Below are 27,264 nucleotides of genomic sequence, written 5' to 3' on the forward strand. Positions count from 1 at the left end.
AGACCTTTTCAGGGTGCTGGGGACTCAGCTCCAAATAAGACAGTCAGGATCCCTGCCCTCCTGGCCTGTACATTTCAGTTTAGGGAGATCAGTTACTTCAAAGTTACTTTTCTCATCTACGAAAAGAAGATCGCAATAGTAGCCACTGCAGAAGGCTGTCAGAAGGATAGAATGGTCATAAGGAAAGGGCTTACAGCACCTGGTTCAAGGTAGATATTTGAGAATTGTTACCCATTGTCTGCCTAGAAAGACTGCATTTCTGAACTTTTGGTCGATTCTTGTGAAATATATCTACTGTGCTAACAGTAACATTTCTGGATGAAGCAGCAGGAACAAAAGCCACAGCCCTGGTTCTGCTTCAGTGACTGGCTAGCTGTGTGGCCTTGGGCAAACTGCTTGACCTCTCTGAGGCTCGTTTTCCTTGTACTTAAAAATGCAGGTACAAAAAGACAAATGATACAGGCTTCCACTTGTACAAGGTACCTAATAGTCAAAATCATAGAGACAGAAAGTAGAATGGTAGTTGCCAGGGATGGGGGGGGAAGGGAGAATGGGGAGTTACTCTTGAATGGGTGGTACAGAGTTTCAACTTTACAAGAAGGAAAGGTTATGGAGATGGAAGTTAGGGATAGTTGCACACTGTTATGAATTTATTCAATACCATGGAACTGTATGCTTAAGATGGTCACTATGAGCTGTCCCTACTCAAGGCCCCCAATTCCTCTCCCCTCCTCTCTCTCAAGGCCACGCCAATCAGGCATCACAGCAGCACCCCACCCACACCGCCTTTGTCAAGGTCTCCATGACTCCCAGGTGGCTAACTGCTCTGCTCGCTTGGCCTCTCAGTAGCACTCCGTGCCTGCAATAGGTCACTCGCTCCATGAGATGAGGTCTGCACTTGGCATCCCCAACGCCATACTCTTCTGATTGTCTTCTATTTCATCAACTGCTGTTGCTCAGCCTCTTTGGCTGGTTCCTCCTCGTCTCCTTGACCTCTCGAGGTTGCTGGGTATAGTCCTTAGGTGTCTCCTCTTTTTTCTCTATACTTGTTCACTTGGAGATCGCATCTTGTCTCATGGTTTTTTTTTTTTTTTTTTTTTTTCGGTACGCGGGCCTCCCACTGTTGTGGCCTCTCCCGCTGTGGAGCACAGGCTCCGGACGCGCAGGCTCACCGGCCATGGCTCACGGGCCCAGCCGCTCCGCGGCATGTGGGATCCTCCCAGACCAGGGCACGAACCCGTGTCCCCTGCAAAGGCAGGCGGACCCTCAACCACTGTGCCACCAGGGAAGCCCTTGTCTCATGATTTTAAAGGTTATCTATAACTTGTCAAATCCATAGATAGACAGACAGACAGATAGATAGATAGGTACCTTCAGCCCTAAATAATCTTAACTCCACACTCAACTATCTACAGAACATTTCCACTAGATGCCTCAGATGCATCTCAGATTTAAGAATTAAAAAGCCAAATTCACGTCCTTTTGCAAAAACTTGCCCCTTCCCTAATCTACTCCCATCTCAATTAATGATACGTTCATTCTTCCAGGTACTCAAATAAAATACTGCATCATCTTCCTGGATTCTTCTCCTTCTTCCACATCTCACATTCAATCTATCAGAAAATCCTGTCATTTCTACTTTTTTTTTTAATTGTCTGTGGCTGGGTTCTTTTTTTAAATTATTTTTATCAGGATATAGTTGCTTTACAGTGTCGTGTTAGTTTCTGCTGTACAATGAAGTGAATCAGTACCATGTGTAAAACAGATAGCTAGTGGGAACCTGCTGTGTAGCTCAGGAGCTCAGCTCGGTGCCCTGTGGTGACTTATATGGGTGGGAAGCGGCCGCAGAGGGGGGAGATCCCAGAGGGAGGGGATATATGTATACATACAGCTGTCATTTCTACTCTTAAAAGGTATCCAGAGTCTAAATATTAAGATTTCTTACCACCTCCATCACCCTGGTCCAAGCCACTCTCGGCTCTCACCTGGATGATTGCTAATGCAGCAGTGTTCCTGATTAATCTCCTTGCCTCTGCCTTTGCCTCCTTCAGTGTATTCTCAATACGGCAGCTAGAGAACCCCTTGTTAGCATCCGTCAGATCTTCTCACCTCTCTACTCAAAGCTCTGCATGTCTTCCTGTCTGACTCAGAGTAGAAGCAAATGTCTTTATCAGGACCCAGGAGGCTGTTCATGACCTGACCTCTGTTACTTCTCTAATTGCATTTCTGCTTCTCTCTGCTAACTCCACCTGCCCTCCACTGGCCTGGGGCTGACCTGCCCAGAACCAGAAGATAAATTGCTGGGAATGTTTTCATATTTGATGTGGAGGCAGGATACAAGGACAATTGGACTCTTCTCAGGGGAGACACCTTACACGTCTTCAGTGTGGGGAAGCCACAGGGTCTCAGGTCAACGGGGTGCCCAACATTGTTCATTGTTGGAAGCCGACATTGTTAGGAGCGGTAACTGGCTCCCAGGAGGATCTGCGAGGTTATGAATGGGCTTTTGCTCCATTTGTGCAGATGGAAAGGGATTTTCTCAGGGATATAATTTTTAGGCTCTTTTTCTGTCTGTTCTGCAGTCATCTGAAACCGGAGGTGGGTATGTTTTATTGGGGGAGGGACATATGTTTGCTGAGTGGATGCTCATCTCACCTGTCAGCCACAGGTCTTCACAATGACAAATGTGGCCCTGATCTTCTAGCAGACCTTCTACCCTGCTTCCTAGTGGTTACAGGCACTGTTTTAATAATGAACAAGTTCATGGGCACCACAACCAGCTTGTCCAGTGTTGGCCAACTTTGTCCTTTGGCTTACAGAGTGATTTGTGGCAACCTGGCTGGGTTTTGGCTTCCCTGTGTGTATGTAGGGTTTTCAAGTGGGCTTATGTACCAGATGTTGATGTTGCTCCATGCTGTTTTCCCTCTGCTCAGCTGTGAGCTCACCTGTGGTCACAGTACACAGGTCACAGCAGGCAGACAGCTCCTCTGGCTACGTCTCTCTGCTTCTCTGCCTTAGAGCTTTTGCACCTGGGAACTTGCTCAGCTGTAGTACAGGAAAACTGGCAGAGGAGGGAATTTATATCCCAGGGGCAACTCTCAACCAGGGAAGAACAGGGCTCTGTGGATGAATGCCCCAGATGCCTGTCCCAAGGTGGAATGATTCTCTGGTATATTTCACATGGGTTCTCAGGGGGTTCCTGGTGGAACTGAGCCCAGTTACCCACAAGGATTAGCTCATTCTTTACTGGCTTTTCTCCCTCCCTGTTCCAGTCTCTCCACTCTTTCTCAGCTGTGTTTTCTGGGATCACTTTCCAAATATACTACCTGCATCCAACATTCTGTCTCTATTCTTGTGAAAACCCAAACTAAGGCAGCCAGGCATGTGGGTACAGGATAGAGTCAAAAGCTGTCATTCACTGAACATGCGCTGAGTGCCAGATTCTTGGCTAGGATAATGACCCTTCAAGGCACACATTTCTCTCCCCACTTTACAGATGATAAACTAAGACAGAAAAAGGTTAAGTAACTCTCCTAAGGTTCCCTGCTCCCACTCCCTCTTTCTCATGAGAAAACATCCCTTCCTGCTGTACTGACAACAGAGAGAGGCCATCTGATATGAGCTTTACTAATTTCCTCTCCGTTGATTTACATTCTCTCTGAGTCACCCACGTGGTCTTACCCCCAACATGGTCTAGGAGGGGAAGGTTCTCCAAAGAAAGTCACATGAGTCTTGGGGGTAGATGGTCCTGGGCCCTACTTGTGACTGTTCACTTACGAATGTCTGTCCTTGGGCAGGTCTCTTATGTTTCTGGACCTGAATTTTCTCACCTATAAAAATGGAGTAATAATGTCTTAAAACTGTAACGATTAGATAATGTTTTACTAAACTCTGTACATCTACAACCTGTATAGTGGCTGTTTGAAAGGAGGTGAGCAATCCACATCATGCACTTTGTAGCTAGGAAAACATTGAATTATGTTTTCTTTCTTGTGTCTTTATTCTCTGCCTGTCAACCACTTCTTACAAACATACTCAAATCCCCACGTATTCCTCCTGCCCGCAACTAATAATGAACTGTCTTTCCTTGTCACTCTGTGTTGTTAATGAAGCAAAGAACATTTTGCCACACAATCATTGAAATGTCTATTTATTAATAAGTGGTGCAGTATTTATTTGTTTTAAGATAGAACATAAAAAATCAAGTAAGAATTGTTTGCATAATATATATGGAAATCAACTTATTAAAGTTGTTCAAATATTGGACAGAGCCAGAATATAAATTACACATACAGTTTAAAAATTACAGGAAATTATATTATAAAGAGCACTAAAGGCCACTTGTGGAAGAGTTGTGTTCCCATGTAAGCCAGAATGTGAAGAAAGCCTACTGTAGCATGGAGACAAATTCAGGGGGCAAGGCACCAGAATTCTATGCCGTAAAAGGGGGTTAAAGAAAATACAATCCAAAATCAGATACAACGGATTCATGTCACTGGAAACCTCAGTTTGCTCTTCAGATTGGTGTTTTCCATCGCTGCTACATCACAAAGAGAAAAAAGAAAAAGAAGAATAGCCATACCCCATTGGAAGCAATGTGGAAAGCATTTTCCTCTTTAACACAGGGAATCATTGACAAATCTGATGAAGTTGGTGCATCTTTCTAAGGTGATTTTCAGGATGGGGCAGGGCCCACCTCACATCTCCAACAGCAAAGCCTCTGACACTTGACAACAAGGTGGCTGCCAGTCTTGGAACTTGGCCTCCCTTCCAGACTCTGAACTCTCACAGGAACTTTGGAGGATGGAGCTGCTCTCCCCTCCCTTGGAAAAGGATTCAGAGGGAAAAGAAGAGCCCAATTATCAGATCAGGTTGGCTTCCACTGGGAACCTTGATCTTTTCATACCTTGATCTTTTCATATCGAGAAAGAGAAACACAACTGTTCTGAGCCTTTAGCCTCCCAGAGAATGTTTTTGAAGACTCACCTGTTTCTGCAGGATCTCTAAGCTCTGAAATAAAGGTACAGTCTAGAGACAAAAGACTAGTCAGGAGGGACATTTGAACTTATTTGGTTAAAACAATGAAAGGAAATCCTTGGGGGCAAAGAACAAGGGGCACTTGTGGGATAATCTGTAGCCACACCAAACTCCCAGAGCTGATGGATTCCAACATGAACCAGATGGACAATTTATGTGGCATTATTCTCTGCCACCGACAGCTGGATCATGAAACCATGCAAAGGAGCAGGCAGGACCCACGGAATAGCAAGGGGAACAGTCAATGCAAGAATCACTCTTCTCTCCAGGGAACCAACAGGACTGTGATCATTTTACTTAAGGGTGATGGGGTGTGGGAGGGCAAGGCTTTGTGGAAGCCCACAAGGCATGATTTGGGAGCATTTCTATTGACCTGGGAGACTTGAGGTGAGGAGGAAGAATGGGCTTTGGAGGTACATGGGTTTTGGTTAACAGCTTCTCCCTCTCAGCTTCAGCTTTCTATAAAATGGAAACAGTAATACCTCCTCAGTGGGGTTGTGATGAGGATTGCATGAAGTTGAGAGAGAGAGCTATGACGTCACATGCTGCTCATAAAGAGAGCTTAGGGTGAGTTCTCCTCCCCTTCCCTGAACTCAGTCTTGGGGACAGAGGAAGAGAATAGAACACTGAAGCAAAACATGCTCTCATTTTGCGTTACTCTTAGGCAACAAATTGTAGAGTCCATCTGACAAGTGTAAGAGGAATTACAAATATATTCCTAACCCCTGGGCAAGGCTTTTGACTGCTTAATTATGTCACAGTCAGGTTATTCTTACATAGACCCCATTTTTGACTTATTTCCCTCTGAAACATATTTTAACCTTAGAACGGTGCTATGTGAAGGCTGACAGAATGACAGTCATTAAAGTCAGTGGGTCACCTATTGCCATCTAAGGACTTGACCACCTTTCTATCTCTTAGGAGCTCCTGACTCAGAAGAACTGCTGCTACTGGCTTTAACAAGGGGAGCCCTGCCAAATTCTGGAAAGTCGATCCCAAGCACAATATAAGTGGAAACCAACTATGGAAATCCTCATTTGAGCCAACGGAGGCCTGTTGACTTCCTAGAATAATTTTCTAGTTACAGGAACATAAGATATCTTCAGTTGGATCCTGTTTGCTTCCTTGTAGCATTTGGTGAAGACTAGAATACCTGGCTGTGATATGACCAAGACAGACGTTCTCTGGGACAAAGCAGGAGGAGCCAGGCTGTGCCCAGGTGGGACCCAGAGATCCCAGGGCAAAGGGACAACTTCAGTAGACCTGCTGACGTGGGGTCATATGCTTCCCCAAAGAAATCACATCCCATTTCCTAAAATCAAGCCCATACATTTTCTTCAAGGAGAAATCCTGGTAAATTGGCTTATAGGTAAGGATATAACCTGAGGCATCACTCTGGAGCTGAATGAGTCCAAGTGATGGACCAAAGAGCTGAACCAGTCTAAGCTTGGGGGAAAGGTCAGGAGAGCGGAGGGGAGGCGTGCTCTTCTTCATTCCTTTTCTCAACCACACACAGCAGCAGTGGTATGTCTACAGCTTTGGAACACAGCAGGATTTTGGAAGAAAGAGCGAAGTCATCTTTCAAGGCACGGGACCATCAATCATATTCCAGAGATGGGAAGATGTCTCGACACGTGTCTGGTTTCACAGTTTCTCCAGTGGACCAGGAAGTTCTCTCTCATCTCCTGGGCTCAACAGAAATATTTTATTCTCACAGGGTATTTTACTTTTAGTTTTTGATCTCCAACATCTGGTCCAGGAGTTAGGAGACCTGAGTTCTAGATTCTGCTACACAATCACGCATTTAATCACTGATCGACTAAGTGTGACTCCCTTTGCTCTGAGCCTCTGCTTCCTGATATAAAAAGAGAGGTGGTCTGGGTGATTAAGGTCTCTTCTTGCTCTGAGCATCTAAGAATCTATGAAATTATGCCTCCCTGTGTCTATGATAATAAAGCAAAACACTAGTCACAGTTTTCCTGCAGGAATGCCAGAGTTGAGACTGTTCAAACCTGGGAACAAATCCCCCTGAGGAGGGTTTCAGCAAACTTAAACTCTTTCTTGGAAGTTCTCCACTCATTGCTAGCATTTGTCTGACAGACATCATGGTGCGGTTGAATTTCCTCGTTGAAACCACTCATTTCTTTATATTTAATTATTCCTTCTATTTGGATTTACCTCCTACAAATCATCCTTCGAGACAACGGTGCAGTACCTGGTACAGTGTGTCCCATGGAACTGCCGCAGCCCAACCACTGGGATCCAACAGTCTTGCTCTCCTCATTCCAACATTCCTGCTCTTCCTTATTTTGATGGAAAAAGTCAGCATTTCTATTTCTAGAGATGTTCTTATTTAAATAGCAATTGTGAAAGTGCCTGATTTTGTCGTGCAAAAATTGGGATTGTATCTGCACCACTCTTTTTCTGAAAAAGATTTTCTAGTGTAAATTTAGAGTTCATGAGTAATACCAAGACTCAGGCAATGGAGTCCATACATGCTGTAAAAAAAGAACATGAATTAACAGTACCCCGGATATGGCAGTCATTGTAGTAGGGGTTTTATCTATATGGATTGTGTCTTTGAAAATCAAAACACGTCAGAAAAGCCAAAGACGTTTGAATATAACTCAAATTTTCATCCAGGGCACCTCTATATCCTTCCGAGCTCTTTGGTATTTTTCATTACTGGTTTCCTAAAGCACTAAAGCTATCCAGATAGGCTGGTTCCTAACATGTTCTGACCTGGGCATCGTGATACCTGCTATCTGATTTAGGGGACTGTTGGCTCAGTTTTAAATAGTGTAATATCAGTAACACAAGAACTTTGGGTTGATTTGAATACAAAAAAGGACTTACAGTCTGTTTAAAAGTTCATCTTGAAATAAGCAAGCCTTCAAAGACAAGTGAGGACATGGGCAGATTCCTCAGGATGCCCAGGGTTCAGAAAGCAAAGATAACCCTTGGGGTTCTAGGTGCCCTGGATATGTATTCAAGGAAAACGAAGAGTAGCTATGGGGCATCTTCTGGAGGAAGCCTGGGGTGCACTTTCCGAAGTGCAGTTGGCTTCTTAGGACACTGGACACTTTTATTCTCTTGCCCCAGGAGAATCTGATGTGCAGGTTTCCAGAAGCAGAGTGACAGTTTTCTCTTCAAATAGATGCTGTATATTGGTCTTTACTATAAGCTTCTCTTGGTCAACACAATGAAATGGAAGTAGCTCAGCTCCTTGCCTGGTCTCAATCATGGTAGGGATTTGGAGAGGAAGAGAAAGCTGATTTCTCCAAGAACCTTCTCAGGTACTCCAGAAACTCCTTCTTCCACAGCTTGTCTGGAGCTATAATGTCAAAAGCTTTGAACGCAAACTCAAAGTCCCCATACAATCCAATCAGCCTTCCCTGAGCTGATGGGGTCCTTACGATTTTGATGCAGAAGTTTTGCTTTCACTTTCTTCCATGTTCAGTCTCTCACTGATTCCAGCCTAGGAAGCATTCCTGCCTGTATAGTTGTCTGCAGGGATGAAATCAGGTTCTTTCCACTTCTGGTAGACATAATTTAAAGGGCCCTTTAATAATTCAAGGCCACCAGATTCCTAGCTTTTTTATAGCAGTCTGTATTTTTCTTATCTCCGAATTTCTGGTGCATTGTGCAGTGCCTAGAGGACAGTGGTGCTTAATAAATCTTGTAAATGAATAACCAAAGGAACATTTTTATCATGCTCATTAGAGTGGCATGGAATTATGACAATGATCTTGGCCAGTTATGAGTAGCTCCTGTTACGTTAACATTTTCTATAAGTAATTATTCTCTCAACTTACAGTGTCTAGGAACTGTCTTGCACAAAATAGGCATTAAATGCATACTGTTGATTAATGAGCTCATTTGATGTACAGTATATATCTTGGGGTTTTCTGGCTATGTTTTCATGACAACTAGAGCTTTATAATATCAACGCCATGTCTAATAAGTCTAATCTCTCAGTTTCCAGAACAAACACAGTTAGTGAATAGAACTTTCTCAATTTGATTTTTTTTCTCTCACAATAAAAAAAACAAAAAAACTTTTAGTATTTGCTTGTGTGCTAGTCTCTGATAGTCAAAACTCAAAATTGATCTCAAGTATTTTCTTCTCAGCCCAATAGGATCACCCTTCACCTAACATTTGGAAAGTGTATTTATCTCATTAATGTTGATCCTGCTAAAAGACAACCTCTTCAATTTTGCATATATCATGTTGTGACACAGAGACTGAATACATATATCATAGTTTCCCTTGAGAAAATCGTCCTTCATTTGCCATTATTTCATGGAGTTCTGCTGAAACTATTGCAATTTCCTGGGCAAGCTTCAGAACCACTGGTTTGTCTGAAGTAGAATAATCTTGGGCTGTGTTATTTACCAATTCTGTTGGATTATTTCATCATGCTGTTTTTTTTTGTTGGACAAAAGGATGTTTGTGGAAGCACACTCTGTTTCTCCTAATAACTTATGTTTAATCCCAGACTCTGAATTTCTACTTCATCAATGCCAGCCATGTTGATGATGTCATCTGTGGGCAGGCAACTCGAGTAGGTTTGGTTTGCATTTCTGGAATGTGTGTTTTTTTTTAAAGGAATATCAACGCAGAATATTCTAGATGATTTTTCTTTCTTTTTTGTTTTCTTAGATGGGAAAGAACAGCTCTTAAGATTCTTATCATTTATTCATTCATGAAGATGTAATTTGCCTTTGTCTACACTGATAAAGACAACATATACTGCATTGGAGGTATGTAATCGACACAAATCCAGTCCCTGCCATCCTGGCCTCATGATCCAGCAGGGAAGCTAGACTGTCCTCTTATGGTTTGGAAAATAATACAAACTCCAATTCTTCATCAGTTACTAAAAGAACCTAAGGTAATCCTCTAACTTTGGAGCCATGGTAACTATTTTTAACCTGAGGATGAGAAAGTCTCACTCTGCCAGCTGGGAACTCCACTGAGTTCTTGGAAAATGCCTCTATTTGTAAGATACTGGGGCCAGTAGGTTCTGCAAGAATATTAATAAGTTAGAAAAATAATTGGTATGTTAGATGGGTTAATCATTTTTGACAAAAGATTCCAGGAAGGTCAGAATCAAGAACCAAACTCTAAGGAACGGGCAGAAGGTTTCTTAGGTCATCAGCTCCAGCGGCACTTGCAGCCATCCTGAAGGGGGTCAGGAGGATCACACGCCCTTTGCCCTTCAGATGGCCAGAAAGTCAAACGGCAAACCGTGGGGGAGGGGGTTTCACGTCTGATGTATGTGCGCACTCTTGTGTATTTCCTACCTCGGACTTCAAAGTCAACACCCATCCATGCCTGGGACTCTCCAAGTAAAACTCCTTTTTTACCATTCACAAAGCCAAGGACTTTGGGCTTCGGTTGTAAGTTCCTAAAGTCAGGGGCTGACCCTTCATTATTACTGTACTCTGAGCCTTTTACGTGGTACCTGTTGACACATAGGTTGAAAGAAACCAATCTCTGAGGAAGGAGCTCCTCTCTCCGATATAGTGCAAGATCCCTGCATTAGGTAACGATGAAACCATCAACCATCATGTCTGCCACAGCCATTATGGCTCTTGACAAGACGGCGAGGAAGAATATCGGTGGGATGTAGACACTCGCTTAGGCCATTTCAAACATCCTGTCATCAAGGCAACCATCCACAACCTGTGCTTAGACGTATGAAAAGAGTGAGACAATAACACTGCAGTGTAGTCATTTAGCTAATTACCTCAAGCCTAACGGAAACCTTTTCCATCAGTGTGTTTCAGAGTAGCAACATCTCCTAGCAGGATGGCTTCTGCTTCATATTAATGCTTATATAGTAGGACAGTGAGCTCAGCTAGTCTTACGGTTATGTGCAGTTCAAAAAATCTAGAGGAGGGGGCTTCCCTGGTGGCACAGTGGTTGAGAGTCATCCTGCTGATGCAGGGGACACGGGTTCATGCCCCGGTCCGGGAAGATCCCACATGCCACAGAGCAGCTAGGCCCGTGAGCCATGGCCGCTGAGCCTGCGCGTCCGGAGCCTGTGCTCTGCAATGGGAGAGGCCACAACAGTGAGAGGCCCGTGTACCACAAAAAAAAAAAAAAATAATAATAAATAAATATAAAATCTAGAGGAGGAAAAATGGATGGTTCTGGAAATTTTGTCTATTTGCATATTAATGAATGTTGTAGCTCACTTGTATTATTACTTTTTTCTGGATCCAAATTGCAAAGCATCCGACAAACATGTTTTGCAATAAAAGCAGACATCCTCCTCCCGCTGGATAAACAGTGTCACGAGTGCTTTCCACACGACAGAGTACAGGCATCTCGGTCCTGTTGTGTAAACTGCAGAGTGGTGTGGCAGGAGGGACTGGGTCCTGGAGTGAGTCAGCTGACCGGGCTTTGAGTCCCAGTTCTCCAGGGAACAATGGAGTGGCCCTGGGCATATGTCTTTACCTGGACCTAAGCTTTCTTATTTTTTACAAGGAAGGACGTGGACTGGATAATTTCTGTGTGCCCTCTTGACTCTAGTTCCTATTTGAGATGGATATTTTATACAAGTATCACGGGGAAGAATGTGAATTGGAACCTCATTTTGAAGGCACTGAACTCCTGCCCTGAGGGGCACCCCACTGCTGATAAATTTTGTTATCTTTGGCTACATAATTTGGGAACTATCTTAATGTGCATGTGTGTGTGTTTTCTCCCTGCCTAGTCACAACTCATCCGACATGTTACACCTGCCACCACCCTTCATAGATGAGGAAACTGGGGCATGATAGTTGACAATGACAGACTAAGTGAGGTCCCTCTGAGAGCTTTTGGAAAGTTTTCCAAGGCTTTCCTTAATAAAATAATGTTTTAAATTCTTGGTTTTGAAGATGTGATGACTATCTCGTTCCTGCCCTCACGTTTTTAGCTCAGGAGGCAACATCACTGGTACGCAATGTATTTTTGTTGAGAGAATTATTTGCTTGCTTTAGAAAACGGTTAATTGTTGGACTGTTTTACACAAAGGGGCAGTGATGCTAGAAACAACGTAAACGACTTTCTCTGCTCACCCAACCAAAAACCAAACCGGACAACCACACAGACACATAGCACGGCTCCGCAGTCATTTCTCCCTGTACTGGTCCAGTCATGATTCAAAATAAGAACAGCGGATAAATGTGTATCCTAAAGAGGTTAGCGGTACCATTTATATAGTGTAAAGTCATGCAAACCATGCTTGAAAGGAAGCGGCTTCACTGTGGTCACCTGGAGAAGAAAAAGGCCACGAGAAGCCCCAGCCCAGGTAGGGCTACCACGCACATGCATGCGTTTGATGCAGCCACTGGGGATCTCACAGGTACATGGTGGGTGTGAGAGCAAGTGAGCTATACAAAGTCTGTCTACATTACAAGGAGGAGCCAGCCCACGACCCCTTTTAAGTGGGCTTGTTGGAAGGGGTCCATATCGAATCAGAAATACCATCCCCCGTGGATGACAAAGGCATGGAGCCACTGGGCGTGAAGGGGTCTGTGTCCGTGTCTGTCTCACCCTCGGCGAGGTACCGTTTCTCCCTCATCCAGCTTGACCCCCCGCTCGGGCCAAACACATAATCGTCTCTGTCTTGGGAGATGCTGAAGCCACTTGGAGAGCGTTCCAGCTCCTCGTGGTTGACGGACATCAGGGACAGGGGCGTGTCACTGTCCCGGGTGATGCTGCGTCTCTGCTGGGGCGAGACCCGGTCCGAGCAGGGACTGTGCAGTTCAGCCTGGGAGTGGTAGCTCCCTCGGGAGTCGAGAAGAGTCAAGATAGGCAGGACGGTGGGCCTTTCCGCATAGGTGGTCGCCGAGGAGGAAAGGGTGGCGTGAACCTTTCCAGAACTGGGTGCCCCTCGGGACAGGTTCACGGGGTCGTGGGCAAAAAACCCGTAGGGGCCGGCTCTGTCAATGGTCACCTGGTGGACGCTGTAGGGAGCGTTGGGGGCGCCGGTCTCGGAGTAGTTACACATGATGGTTTTCAAATCCGAATCCCTGTGGTCCTCTTTCTTCTCCACCTCAGCTGGCGAAGAGGTGCCCTTGGTTGGGTAGAAGTCGGTGACGTGCACCTGCAGCCGCTCCATGTGCTGCATATGCATATCCACCAGGAAATCTAGTTTCTTCCCCATGTCGTGAACCTGGAAAATACAAGGAACCGTGAATCACTGCTTCCTCCGGACCTGCGGGTCGTTTTATTGGTCGGGAGGAAAAACGATAGGATTTACTTTTCAGAAAGGAAAAGGGTTCTTGCAAGTCGTAATGATCATAACAGCTAATTATTTCGTGCCTCTTGATTTTGAGCCTTGCGCATGGATTCACGCTAATCTTAAAAAAAAAAAAAAACACACAGGGCAAGGACTTTCCAGAAAGCCTGAAGCAGAGAGATGGCTGGAGGGCAAGTTTTACCCCAGGAGGAGGTGGCCTTGCTGCTGCCGTTTGGGTCTAGGAGCGGGAGTTCTTGATTTGCAAACATCCCCTTACAGAAGCATCTAGACTGTTTGTGTACATTTCCCCTACCTGGTAGATGTAAGCCCCAAAGATACAAAGGCAGTAGTTAGCAAGAATTGAGCTTCTCAGAACTGGAGACCCTGCCTAGGGGTCTTGGAGGCCAGTGGAAGATACACTGAGATAAGCTGCATCTATCTGTTCCTACCTACAAAATTGAGAACGTATCAAGATCTTTGAGTGCACAGACACAAGTGTGCATTCATGTGTGCATGGCATGTTCTTTCCCTGACAGTTCATAAGTTCAGGAAGCAGTGCAGGCAGGTCCTCTCTTACAGATGAAGACACAAAGTGTAGAACAAAGCGTAGAACTAGGTCATGGCTGAGTTGGTTCCCAAGCCTTAACAATAACTAATACTTCTCTGGCAGTTAGTATGCACTTTCAAGTTATTAACTTATTTAATTTTCATAACAGCCCTATGAGGTGGATACTATTATTCTCTCTATTTTCCAGGTAAGGAAATAGAGGCACAGAGAGATGACGTAACTCATCAAACATCACAGAGCAGGTAAATGGAAGAGCTGAGATGACAAATTAAAAATTTAAGATGGAAAAGGACATTCTTGGGGCTTCCCTGGTGGCGCAGGGGTTGAGAGTCCGCCTGCTGATGCAGGGGACACGGGTTCGTGCCCCGGTCTGGGAGGATCCCACATGCCACGGAGCGGCTGGGCCCGTGAGCCATGGCCGCTGAGCCTGCGCATCCGGAGCCTGTGCTCCGCAACGGGAGAGGCCACAACAGTGAGAGGCCCGCGTACTGCAAAAAAAAAAAAAAAAAAAAAAAAAAAAAGATGGAAAAGGACATTCTTGATATACCAAAAAAGAATAATCATTCAAATTTTCTCTTGTTTCTTCTGCACATATCCAATTTTAGGCTCTGAATAAAATAAAAGGATTGATAGGAACCCTAAAGGAAATGGAGAGTGCTATTTATCTAGTGTAAAGTTGGGCAAACAATCCTGAAATATAAGCTGCTTTACTGCAGAAAGGAGAGTTGGGCTACCTAGGGTGCTGTGACTGAATGGGTTTCTTTCTGCCCTGAAGGAACCCCACCCACAGCCTGCCCTCCTCCAGGCCCCTTCACACCGGCCACACACTGACCCAAACTTTCAGGGAAGGAGGATTACTAATAAATGTGGAGAAGCTCACCAACGTTCCTTAAACACCATGAAGTTCATGATAACAGTAGCTACCATTTGTTGAGTGTTTACTGTGTGCCAGCTACTACTGTAGATAATTTACAGGTATCAATTGATTTAATCCTCATAGCAAACTTATGAGGTATTAAAATCCCCATTCTACATACGAGGAAACTAAGACTCAGAACAATTTATTCACTTGCATGTGATCACCCAACCAGTAAAGTGTTAAATCGGCGATTTCATTTCCAGATCCTTTTATGAATAGTAGATTCTCAAGTATGTTATCTCCCTATGAAAAAAATGATATTTGAAAATAAATTTCACATACTTGTTTTTTGGTGAGAGAAAGGAAGGACCTACCTGCCTCTCGACTTTCACAAACTTCCCCATCATGCTTTGGTCTTCAGTTTCGGATGTGGATGGTCTGGCCACATATGGTTCATTCCTAGGAAAGAACCCATAATGCTGTAAGATCGTGATATCTATTTTTGCCTTGCAAGGTCATTTCAGCTAGGTGGGCTGTGGCCCCTGGAACTATCCTTCTCGTGTTCAGGCTGACGTAGTCTGGAAGAGGCCACGCAACTCTGGAGGCAAACAGGCATCAGGAAAGGCCAGCATTTTCCTGTCTTCAACAGGGACCTCTCATGTTTACCGTGTTTACTTCATGAAAGTGTGAAGTTTAACCAGTGGACCGCCCGGGAAGTCCTGAAGCTGAATATTAAGCTGCTCTTAGGAAGCTTTGGGTCAAGGTTAATAACTCTGCCCAGAGTGTTTGATTCCTTTAAATTATGTTCCTCGGCCTTTCAGTCTCAGACAACTGGTTGAGGATGGAGTGGGGGAGGGGTTGTCTCATCTCTGAAATTCTACACAGTAGGGACCAATATTCCAATATTTCATCTGTTTCATTTAGTTAAGACTGGAAAACAGATGTGAAATCTGGAAAATGATGCAAAAGATGATATTCGTAGGTAACAGGATTGAGACATGTGCTGCATTTGCTCCTTGGCCAGGCACAGTTCATATCTGCCTAAATTCCAGTTCGTTTCAATATTCTTCTATGTAGAAGAGACCTTTCAGGGCACCTAGCTATTGCTTGAAACCATTCTTTTTTTTTTTTTTTTTTTTTTTTTTTTTTTTTTTGCGGTACGCAGGCTTCTCACTGTTGTGGCCTCTACCGCTGCAGAGCACAGGCTCCGGATGCGCAGGCCCAGAGGCCATGGCTCACAGGCCCAGCCGCTCCGCAGCATATGGGATCCTCCCGGACTGGGGCATGAACCCGTGTCCCCTGCATCAGCAGGCGGACTCTCAACCACTGCGCCACCAGGGAAGCCCTGAAACCATTCTTGTCTGGCACTTTCTAGGCAGTTGGTTTTTCTCTCTAGGCTACTGACTCCTGCTAAGACCCTGGCCTGTCTTGGGCTGAGCAATCTTGAATTAAAGCAGATGCCAAAAACTGGTGGCCTGTGTGCTGAATCCAAGCCCACCAGTGTTTTCCTTGGCTTGCACAGGGTTCTAAACATTTAAGCCATCTCAAAAATGGGGAATTGTACATCAAATCTGGATATGCAGCTTTTCTTGAGAAATCAGACTCTCTGGAAACAGACGATCTTCATTGGTAAAATTAGCAACAGCAGAACAAAGTAACAATTACCTCCTTGGGATGGGGCACGTTCACCCCTTGCTATTCTATCCCCAGGGTTGAGGCCAAAGATTAGAGGCTGTGTATTATCCTCCTTACATTCTTCCTTCTTTAATAATAAGGAGCCTTATTATGATAAGGTGCATAACATTTCTTATGCCTACCTCCCTTCACTCATGTTACCTGCCTTGAAGACATTTGGGAATAAAGAAGTGTACATTTCTTTTACAGTGGACTTTCTAAAGCAGGGGTCCGACGCCCAGGCCACGGACCACTACTGTTAGGAACCGGACCGCACAGCAGAAGGTGAGTGGTGGGCAAGCAAGCAAAGCTTCACCTGTATTTACAGCCACTCCCCATTGCTCGCATTACCACCCGAGCTCCGTCTCCTGTCAGCCTTATGGTGAGTTGTATAATTATTTTATTATATATTACAATGTAATAATAATAGAAATAAAGTGCACAATAAATGTAATGTGTTTGAATCGTCCCGAAACCATCCCCCCCACAACCCCCAGTCCGTGGAAAAGTTGTCTTCCATGAAACCTGTCCCTGGTGCCAAAAAGGTTGGGGACCGCTGTTCTAAAGGATGGCTCCTTGTTCATGAGGACCTAGCAAAGGACAATTCTCAAACATCTTTTGAGGAACAGCAGAGCTGCTCTGTTGAGGGACACAGCTCTACCTGTTACAATGTTGTCAGGGACCTGACATCTGATTTCCTTCTTGGGCTCTGTGGGTGATGACGCAGGAAAAGCCAAGTTAGCTGACCAGGAGTGCCTTGGGCTCTGCTAACATGACATATTCTTTCGGTTCCAATAAAGCTCATAAGTCTCCTCTTATTTTATAGCTAGGAAACCATTAGTTTCACTTTCAATAGCCATAAAAAGCAGTGTCACCTACAGGGTCTGGGTGGAAGGGCTGCAAGTCTTTTGTACAGAAACCTCTCAAATGGCCACAGGCTGGAATAGGCTTCAAACTCTTTCTCTTCATCTGGCTTAGGGGAATGGCAACCTCACCCCACCGTGAAGGAACCCAGCTGAGATTTGGGGACTGCTCTGTGGGCTTTGGCACCACACAGCCTGTCAGCCCATGACCATAGGCCCCACCTGGGAGACTGCTGGGATGGGTAGGTGAATGCTTTCTGAGACTTCTTATGTTTTGGAGTAGATGGAGGTCCAGGGGTGAAAATCATATCTATTCTGAAAGAGAGCACACAAAGAGAGGGGATTACATTAAAAACAGCTTTACATGAAAAGAGAAGAAAGCAATTCATTCTCTTCCTTCTGTAGTCAGCTGTGGGTTTGGAATATAAAGGAGAAGATAAACAAGAGAGAGGAAAGGGGAAAGGGAAAGGAAGAGGTGAGGAGAGGGAGAGAGAGAGAAAGAGAGGGCGAGACAGAGAGAGAGAGACAGAAAGAGAGAAAGAATTTATAATCTCAATGTATCATTTTCTTTTTTCAGTCCAGGGGTACCGAGAGCATCTCTCTATCCCAGGGGAGAGAGAGAGCCAAACCACTGAGACAGGGTGACAGTTGTGTCTTGTTATTTCTTACAGGAAATGTCATGTGTGCTACAGCCTATCTGGTCTTCCAGCTCTTTTATTCCACCCAAAACATCTAGTTAGGGAGTTTTTCCTTCAAACCCTAGGCTCTGTTTTCAGCCGTGCTCTTTTCTCTGCTGCTTTGCAGGCTTCTCCGACCATTAGAGGAATGGATCCAACACTGGCTCCCACACCCACTGGCTCCCACACCTTGCTTCCATTTCTGCTCAAGCCACTAGCTCCCTATCTGCGCCACCCTGAGCACAGCAGGAGACAAACACCCCCCCCAACCTCATCAAGTTGCAGGGCTAGGGCAGGGGCAGGGTGTGGGAGCAGCCTTGAAGGCTTATCACAGGCCTAGGACCGCTAAGACCATGCACCCAGAAGAAGCCATGCCTCACTCTGTCTCTCTGCAAACCCAACCGCTCCTCCAGTGACCCCACCATGTACTAAATCACCCTTCCTTTCTCTCTGGCCTCCTGCAATATCAGCATGGCTGGGGGTATGTGATTAGCCCACTTAGGCAGTCAACCTCCCGCTAAGACTCAGAAACTCATGTGCCTGATAAATACCAAACATGATGACTGTGCAAAGGTCCACTCAATGCACATTAAGATGGGCTGATATTTTTGGAGGCTGGTATGTCCTAGACATCATGTTCCCTACTTCCATCTCTCAGAGACACATATTGCATAAATAACAGCATGTTAGGCTCAGAACTTGTTCACACATCCTTTTGCTCGGCAGGCATTGAGCGCCGATTGTGTGCCCGCCACTATGCTGGGCCGTCACAGTTGGTATTCCATTTATGGATAAAGGACGGTCACAAATAAGCATTCTTCCAACCCAACAGCATCGCTAATGGCTGACTCATTCAACATGATGGTCCTATTAACTCTGCAGGACAACCCAATGGTGAAATATTCAGATGAGAAAACAGGTCCAGAGAGGGCCTGACTCATGTCAATTTGAAATCTCACACAGGTCTGAGAATGAGCCTCAGACAGAGCTTTGGCTTCCTGATGTCAGTTCTATGACTTGACATCAAAGTGTCCTTTAGTTGTTTTAAATGATTTTCTTTTTAAAAGGATATTTTTACAATTCATTGAAGATTTGATAAATTTAAAAAGTAGAAAAAAAATCACACATGGACTCATCACATCAGTAGAGCTATGGTAACCCCTTGGGGGAAGTCTTATTTCTTTTCTTTAGGCCCCTGTAAGGGAGAGTGTGTATGTGTTGTGTATATTTCTGAATAAACGTTATGTGTGTACATTTTTGTAATCATAGTATATAAATAACATAGTTAATATCATCACAAGATCTAGGTAGACTATATATAAATATAATCGTATGTATGTCCACATAAGTAACTAAGTGTACTATTAGTAATCATATTATGCATATATATATTCACGGATCACATAAATTTTTATCTCACTATACACATTTTTAACATGTCATTTGATGGCTGCATAACTTTTTAATGAGAGCAGGTACCATTATTTTCTTAATCACTATTTATAGAATTGAGGCAGTGTGGTATGTTACAGAGAATGGGAGTTTTGTAACCAGTTGGATCTGGTTTGACTTCCAGCTCTGCCACCTACTAGCTGGGTAGTTTTGGGCAAATCCATTGTCCTATGAGCTTCAGTTTTATCACTGGTAAAATGGCAGCTATAATGCAATACTTAGGGGGTTATAAGGGATTAGAGACATAAATGTAGTGCACCCAGGTGCTTAACAAAAATGGAGGCAATTATTGGAAATTGGGAATCAATGCTGTTTCCATATTTTCACGAGTATAAATAACACTTGATGAACTTTTAATTGGGTGAAAATTTATATTTAGAATTAGTCAACTGGACTCATTTTAGGTAATCCCAATTTTGTTGGCAGCATCCAAAGCAGCACAGTCAGGGGCCAGTAGCACAGATGCCTTTTTTCTCCCTGAGGCCTGATCAGGGTGTTGATGTTGGCCGTGTCAGTGTCACAGAAATTCTTCCCAGCCTGTCTGATCTGGTGTTGGTTGGCCTTGACATCCATGTTTGATGAATATGTTTGTTCTTAAAATTTCTGCCCTGCACTGTGGATTAGTGAATGCCTTTCACCCTCAGCTCTAAGGTCTACCTGGCTCTGTCTAATTCCTTAGCAGTCAGGAGAGCACCATCCTTCCAGGTGTGCTGTCTTACCTCGTCTGAAGGTACTTTATCCTGGAAAGCATGTCAAGATGTCCGGCGGAATACTGCTCAATCACATCTTTCACGTCATAAGGCCTCAAAGTCTCCTTGAATTTTTTTTTATAGAGACGGAATTGTAGAATTCTGCAAGGCAAAGTAGAGACATTTGTACATCAAGAGTGGAGAGTAAAGGAAATTATGATACAAGATGAGCAAACTCTGGGGTGGGGGAGGATAAAAGATCCAAAGAGAAACAACTTGATGAGAAGTTTCAACTCTTGGTCCTGGTTCTACCTCTTGGAAACACACTGAATGAGGCGGGCTGGTGTCTCTCCTTCGTGACTACCTCCTTTTACTCATTTGAATAATAAATTCATAGTAACAATAAGAGCTAACATTTATTTCACATTCATTACATGCCAGACACTGAGCTAAGTGCATTTTTAACAATTTGCTAATAGACCAATTCACAGATGATGCAACTGTGGCCAAGAGAGCTTCAGCATCTTCCAAGAGCCATCTAGCTCATAACATCAGAGTTTCCTTCAAACCCAGGTTTGTGTGCGGACAAGGCTCATGGTCCCAATCCTGTGTCACACTGCTTTCTATTTGAGGACAGCTGACATATCTCTTCCTCAATAGCCTCCTTAGTCTTTTGGCTTATGAGCTCCTGGAAGAGAAAAGCTAGCTTCTGTTCCCCGAGTTTTCTCAGGTTCTCAATTATGTGGGGCACCCAGAACTTGGAGATGCTGAACCCTCACCTCCATCTTCCTGGGAACCAATAAAGTCATCCTAGGTGATGAATGCTCCTTGAAATTCCCATCACAAGGTCAACTCTTGCTGAACATAGTGTCAATTAAAACCTTTAATCATAGGCCAGGTGGGAAACTCGGCTTCCCAGGTCCTCCCATCTCATACTTGTTGAGGTCTTTTATTTTTTGGCTGCATCGGGTCTTAGTTGTGGCATGCAGGATCTTTGTTGAGGCATGAGGGATCTTTCATTGCGGCAACAGGTTTCTCTCTAGTTGTGGCGTTCGGGTTTTCTCTTCTCTTCTAGTTGTGGCATTCGGGTTTCTCTCTAGTCACGGCTTTCGAGTTTTCTTTCTTTTCTCTTCTCGCTCGAGCTCAATAGCATGTGGGATCTTAGTTCCCTGACCAGGGATCGAACCTGAGTCCCCTGCACTGTAAGGAGGATTCTTTACCACTGGACCACCAGGGAAGTCCCACGTACAGGTGTTTTTTATGGTGTATTCAAGGCTCATTTTATTTGTCACAGCCCATAGTGTCAGCCCCTAAACACTATTTTTGCCTATTGATTGTATATCCAACTTGCCATCCTTTCCAATTTTATGTCATTTTCTAAGCCTGCCCTTTACATAGCTCCATCTAAGGTAGGTATCAGGAACTATGGCTTGCAGGCCAAATCTGGCCCACTGCCTGTTTTTGAAAGTAAAGTTATGTTGGAACCCAGTCCCAGTCATTCATGTACAGACTGTTTGTTGCTTTTGCACTACAAAATCAAAGTTGAATACAGCGGAGACCTATGGATCATAAATCCTGACATATTTACTACCTGGCTCTTTAGAGAAAAAGTTTGCCAACCCCTGAACTAAGGCATCAATGACAATGCTAAAAAGGATGGAGCAGAAGCCAGACCATGAAGCATCCCGGCAGAGACCTCCCTCGAGCTTGACACAGATTCATTCATTGGTTTTCTTTGAATAAGACCATTCAACCAGTTCTGAATCCAGGTAGTTGTGTTTTTATCCAGCCTCATTTCTGGGACATTGTACAGCATGGGATCATGAGGGACCAGGCCAGTGGCTTTGCTGAGGGCCACGTATTATAAACTATTGTGCTCCCTGATCTATTGGACTGGGAATCTTCTGAAAATATCACGACTAGTTCTCAGAGATTCCGACTTAGTTTCTAGAATTCACTGCCACTATGGCGGAGTGTTTATAAGCCCATATCCTGGTCAAAGTTTTCTTGAAGTAGTAGCATATTTTTATTTTCTTGTGGAATTCAAAACAAAACAGAAATAGCCAGGGTGAATTACAGTCTTGTCTGAAGCAGACAAAAAAATCCTATCCTTGATTATCTGGTTGAAAATGCTAATTAAAAAAGAACTAGATGGATGAAGACAGACGGAAGAAAAGCTATTTTGAATAAGAAGCCTATAAAAGAAAACTCCATGTCAATACACCCCTGCCTCCCCAACATCCTTTAAAATAAATGGTGGCCGAGGCCAGACAAGAGGGTGACAGTCAGAAACACTGTCAGGGGCCTGTGGAAGCATTTTTATAAAACGGAGAGCAAGAGCCTCCCAGGATGACCTGCTACTGTAGCCGCTCCCTTAGAATTGACATAGTCTCTGGACTTGACTCAGGAGTTACTTGAGGGATCTTCTGCCCACCTTCCCAGAGCCCAAGAGCACTTTACAAAACCGCATCCTGTGGGAGCTAAGCTGGGGCCTCGGGAGGCCCACAGGTAGGGAGGAGGGGGCGTTACCTGACGGCTCGGATGGCGGCCTTCAGGGTGGGGATCATGTCTTCGATGAGGAAGTCATTCCCGTAGCCCCTGTCTTCCGCTATGGGGTCGGCCGTCCCGGCATCTGGGAGGGAAGGAGACACATATCAATGGCAGGCCACGGTACTCGGAAAGGCTCGGGGACCTGGTTCGGTCAGAACCATCCAAACCCAACCTCCTGAATCTCCATTCCCATTTCAGAAACCCCAATGCGTTCTCCCGTTGTGACGTCATTCCGTCATTTAGACTTTCTCCTCATCTCCCTTCCGTTATCCAGAAGTCTGAGTCAGAGGTGCCTGTAGGTCAGGACTGTTGCTGGGAGAGAAGGCTAGGATGGAGGTGATGTGAATTCCAGGGTTCCGGAGTGGCCCTTTGGAGGCAGCAAAGGGACACACGTGGGTGTTTTTCAGAAAGACCCGGGTTTAGATTCTTGCTCTGTCAGTCATGCTCCTTGTGACCTTGACTTGGTGGTGGTCACTTTCTGAGCCCTACTCATCTTCCCTTTTCATAAGTGAAAGGGGCACACAGATGTGTTGCTCCTACAGCCCCCATGGGGCACTTTTCCAACACCTCTTCCCACCCCTGGGGGTGCTGAGTTCCCCACGTGTCCAGATCACTCTGCACCTGGCCCCTCTCCATCCTTCAAGGTGACCTCCATGGCAATGCACCCTTAGGATCCATGGCGGAATGTCCCAAGGCTCCCTGGAGGGGATGTGCAGACACATGTGGTGACCCTGGCTCGGGAGAACAGCTAACGTGGGCCCTCTGCTCTTGGAGTGAGTGCAGGGACCTATCACAGCCCAGGGGCTGAGGATAAGACAAGTGAGAAGCTGATTCAGGGCAGTAGGAAAGGGCTACTTTGTAGACTGCAGGGTTCTTCCACAGGGAAGGGAGGGAGGGAGGGGAGGGAGGGAGAGGGTGGGAGAAGGTGACATGGAGGAGACAGGGTGAGGAAGAGGAAGGGCGTTACCTTCAGAGCTCTGCCAGAAAGCGTACGCTTTCATGCGGAAGGCGGTGCGGAAACGCTCTTTATTGTTTGAGCCAACAGGCTTTGGTTCTTTAGAAGGACTTTCTTCTATGGCATCTACATTCAGAGGGGTAAATAGCTTTCCTTTAGTATTGCTACCACGAGGATTAGAAAGGCGAACCCGATCCAAGAGACCCAGCTTTTGGCTACAAAATAAGCAAAAGTGAACAATTTTCCTCCTTGAGTGCAGGCTTTCGTAATTTCCCGTCCCTCTCCATAGAGACGCACACATCCTCCTCCACGCGGGAGCGGGACTCGCGCCTCCAAAGCTCAATCTGATTGAGCGGCTTGGAATGGGACAGGGCTTGGTTCAGATCCTAGCTTGGCAACTGACTAGCTATTACACCTCAGGCGCGTTTCTCTGAATTTCAGTTTCTTCCTATGCTTAAGTGCAGCTTAAACGAGATCCAGGATATAAAATGCCAGCCCGTAGTAGCAGGCAGCAAAGCTTCATTCCTCCTCCACTCCCATGTCCTCTGCATCAATAACTTCCCTTGTACCACTCCATGGTGCCCAGATAGTGACTCACAGAGGCAAAGTTTTATCAAGTGTTCCTTGAACAGAACTGAATGACATAAATGACATAAAGCAAGTACCCTAACCTGGTGTCCACAGACACCCCACCATGGATAGAACTTTGGGGGAGGTGCATGAGCTTGGATGGGAAAAACACTGCATTTTTAATTTACTAATTAGATTTTAATTCACTAATCTCAAACTGAAAATTAGCATGTCTTTCAATTATGAATGTATGAATAAACCCCAGTAATATCCTCAATGCCCCAGCCATATCCTATGACTTTCCACAACAGAAATCACAGGTCATTTTATATCCTGTTATCTCCAGGTATTGCCATGCTCGTCATTGCTTTGAAATTATGGGAGTATTCAACCTGCCACTACATCATGCCATTAGATTCATCACAAAGAAGCAAGTATACGACTGCATCTCAAAAGTTTAAATATGTTGGTAGTTACATTTCAACATAATCAGTTTCTTTTGTAACTGTCTGCCTTTTATTTATGGATTCAAAGTTGTTATTCTGAGAAAGGGTCCCTGGACTTCAGCATACTGCCAGAAGTCTTCTTGGCACAAAAAAAAACAGTTAATGAGTCCAACAGAAAGTTGGCCTGGTGCAGAAACCATCTAGGTGTCCCTGGGTAAATCTGTGACCTTAACCAGACTCAGTTACCTCATCTTTAAAATAGGGATAAGCACGTCCCACTTCACTTGGTTGCAGTGGGATCATGCCTGTCAAGGATTTGGCATGGAGCCTGGGATACAGTAGGTGCTCTATAAATAGTAATTTCTCCCTCTGTTTCTTAGTCTCTGCCCCTCACCTGAGTGGGCACAGGAGGGAAGTCCTTTTGTGTGGTACAGACCAGAGAGACCCATAGTGCTTGTTTCACACATCAATACACTCAGCTCAGCTGCGTTCTCTCCATCACCCACACAGGGCTTGGTACCCAGCAGGTGTGCATGTACTTGTGGGAGAAATGAGTGAACAAATGAATATGAATATGGGTGGTCAAGTCAGCTTTGCTGAGTATCAGCCTGAGATAACTGAGTATTTCTAAAGTCTGCGTCTGGTTATGACAGCCACGTGCTTCGTGCCAGGAGCTGCTGCCACCTTTGTGGCTTGGGATGGTGAGGAGGTCCTGGCATTGGAGCTGCAGAGGTGGGAGCACCTCGTGCCGAGCAGGTGCCTTATGCTCTCTGAGTACCAGGTCCTCATCGGTTAAGTGGGCCTAACAACACTTTGCTTAGGAGAGATTTGGGGAGCATTACATATGATAATGTCTGTAATGCTTCTTGTCTTCAGCCTGGCATAGAGAAGGCACTAAGAAGTATTTGATTAATGAATGAACGAACAAGTGGATGAGTAATTGTTACACCTGACTCCTTCTGGACTGTTCTCTCTTGCCCGGCATTGTTACATGAATACATGTACATGCCCAGAGTAGATTCAGAGAAATGCTAGTACTCAAATGACTCCATCTTTCCTGAGCTGGTCAAAGTTTTCAGAGTGGTTTCCTGACCAGTACTAGGTAAATGACTAATGAGAATAAATCAGGGTCCAGGGGCTAAAAATACTGAACAAGGCAGGAAGTCAACTGAACACACAGAGAAGGCTTTCCTAGCCATGAGCTAAGGAAAAAGGGGACTTTAGGTGAGTCACTTCTCAGGCCCTCTGCTTCCTGGCCCCTGCCTACCTGTCTTGCTATACTGCCAAGCAGATCCATCATTCCATCCGTACCAAGCCCCTTGCCCACCCCAAGTCCCCTCCTGTATGCCGTGGTGCCCTCAGCCATGCCCTGTCTTGCCTTCTCAGTTGACCTCATTCCCATCTGCCCTTTAAAACTGCCCAAGGGTCCCCCCTTGGAAATGAAGGTCTCCCCATCTGCTCCAAAGAGAGGCTGTGTTTTTCTCCATCTCCGTGTTTAGTACACAGGCTAGAGGCTGTACATTCCCGCACCCGCCCTCTCCACTCAACTGTGTAGTCCTGGCAAAGAAAGGACTCTGCCTGGTTATCTCTGAACCCACCCCACAGCCTTGCTCAGCACAGCCTGATGGTCAGGACTTTGGGGCAAAACTGGCCTGAAGGGAAACGTCCTAAAAAACATGTAACCTAGGACACAGAACTCATGCCGTCTGGCCCTCAGCTTCTTCACGGGCACAATGATGAGGACCAGCCCATGTTACATGTGGTTGTGGAAGGGTTAAGTGAGGGAATACGTGTAAAGTGCTTGGCTGACTGTCTGGGATGCGGATGTGAGAAGCTTTCAATAAATGCTGGCTGTCACCATTATCTCGGTAAATAATCCTCTTCCTACAGAAGCAGTAGAAAGCTAACGACATGTGTGAAAAGGATGGATAGAATTTCCTGAGCCACAAAAAAGTGTGGTTTTTTTTTAATGAACTGAGATGAGTTCTCAGGATTTATGTATTATTTTACAGTACTTCTTCTTAATGCTAGTCCCAAACACTCACCACTGTCACAGAACTTGACCTCGGCAGGAGATAAGTATATGAGAAGCTTAATTTTAAACTAAGCAAGACAAAAGTAAAAAAAGTAATGGCAGCCACTTTGTCCTGATTTGAAATCTCAGGATAACTGCTGACTATTAGATAATGAAAGAACTCTCTTGGTTCTATCTCTGTTGGGATTTAGGATTCGCTTGTTTGGCATTTAAATGTTTCACTGCAACTTCTAACAGTCTGAATTGCTTTGGCTACATTCACTTAATACACCATTGGTCACAGAGATTGTTTTATGAGAGATGGATTCTGACAGCATTAGGAATCCAGATGCGTCGGGCACAGGTCAGAAATCTCGGTTCTGAATTATGGCAACGGAGCCTAAGAGGCTTATGGAATTCTTTCTCCAGCAGAGTGGGTGATCAGCTTACTTCTTAATTGTGTTGCCTGAAATCCAAGACCCCAAAGGATAATCAAATGCAAGGCAAAGTTCATGCTTGAAACTCAAAACCCATCTCTGCCCTTCTCCGTATGGATTTCTAGTGCATGATTCAGGCCGTGTGTTTGGAGGCTATGCCAGGTCTCGCTAGAAAAGCTCTCCTTGAAGCTGACAACAGATTCCCTTGCAGAGCCGGGGTCCCTGATTTGTTAAGTG

General features: G+C 45.0%; 1 protein-coding gene across 1 annotated transcript in view; it reads right to left on the reverse strand.

Moving 5' to 3' along the window:
• Positions 1–12,472: 12,472 nt before the first annotated feature.
• The window catches only part of KCNQ3 (potassium voltage-gated channel subfamily Q member 3), a gene marked incomplete at both ends in the record, with an annotated part of 282,472 nt that continues 267,680 nt past the window's right edge, over positions 12,473–27,264 (reverse strand). Inside the window, 6 exons of the mRNA XM_079722739.1 lie at positions 12,473–13,207; positions 15,075–15,159; positions 17,460–17,552; positions 20,086–20,217; positions 22,585–22,687; positions 23,573–23,775. Of these exons, the coding sequence (XP_079578865.1) occupies positions 12,473–13,207; positions 15,075–15,159; positions 17,460–17,552; positions 20,086–20,217; positions 22,585–22,687; positions 23,573–23,775 (1,351 nt within the window). The remainder of the gene's footprint in view (positions 13,208–15,074; positions 15,160–17,459; positions 17,553–20,085; positions 20,218–22,584; positions 22,688–23,572; positions 23,776–27,264) is intronic.

The sequence above is a fragment of the Hyperoodon ampullatus genome (genome assembly GCF_949752795.1).
Source record: "Hyperoodon ampullatus genome assembly, chromosome: 17".
Lineage (NCBI taxonomy): Eukaryota > Metazoa > Chordata > Mammalia > Artiodactyla > Ziphiidae > Hyperoodon > Hyperoodon ampullatus.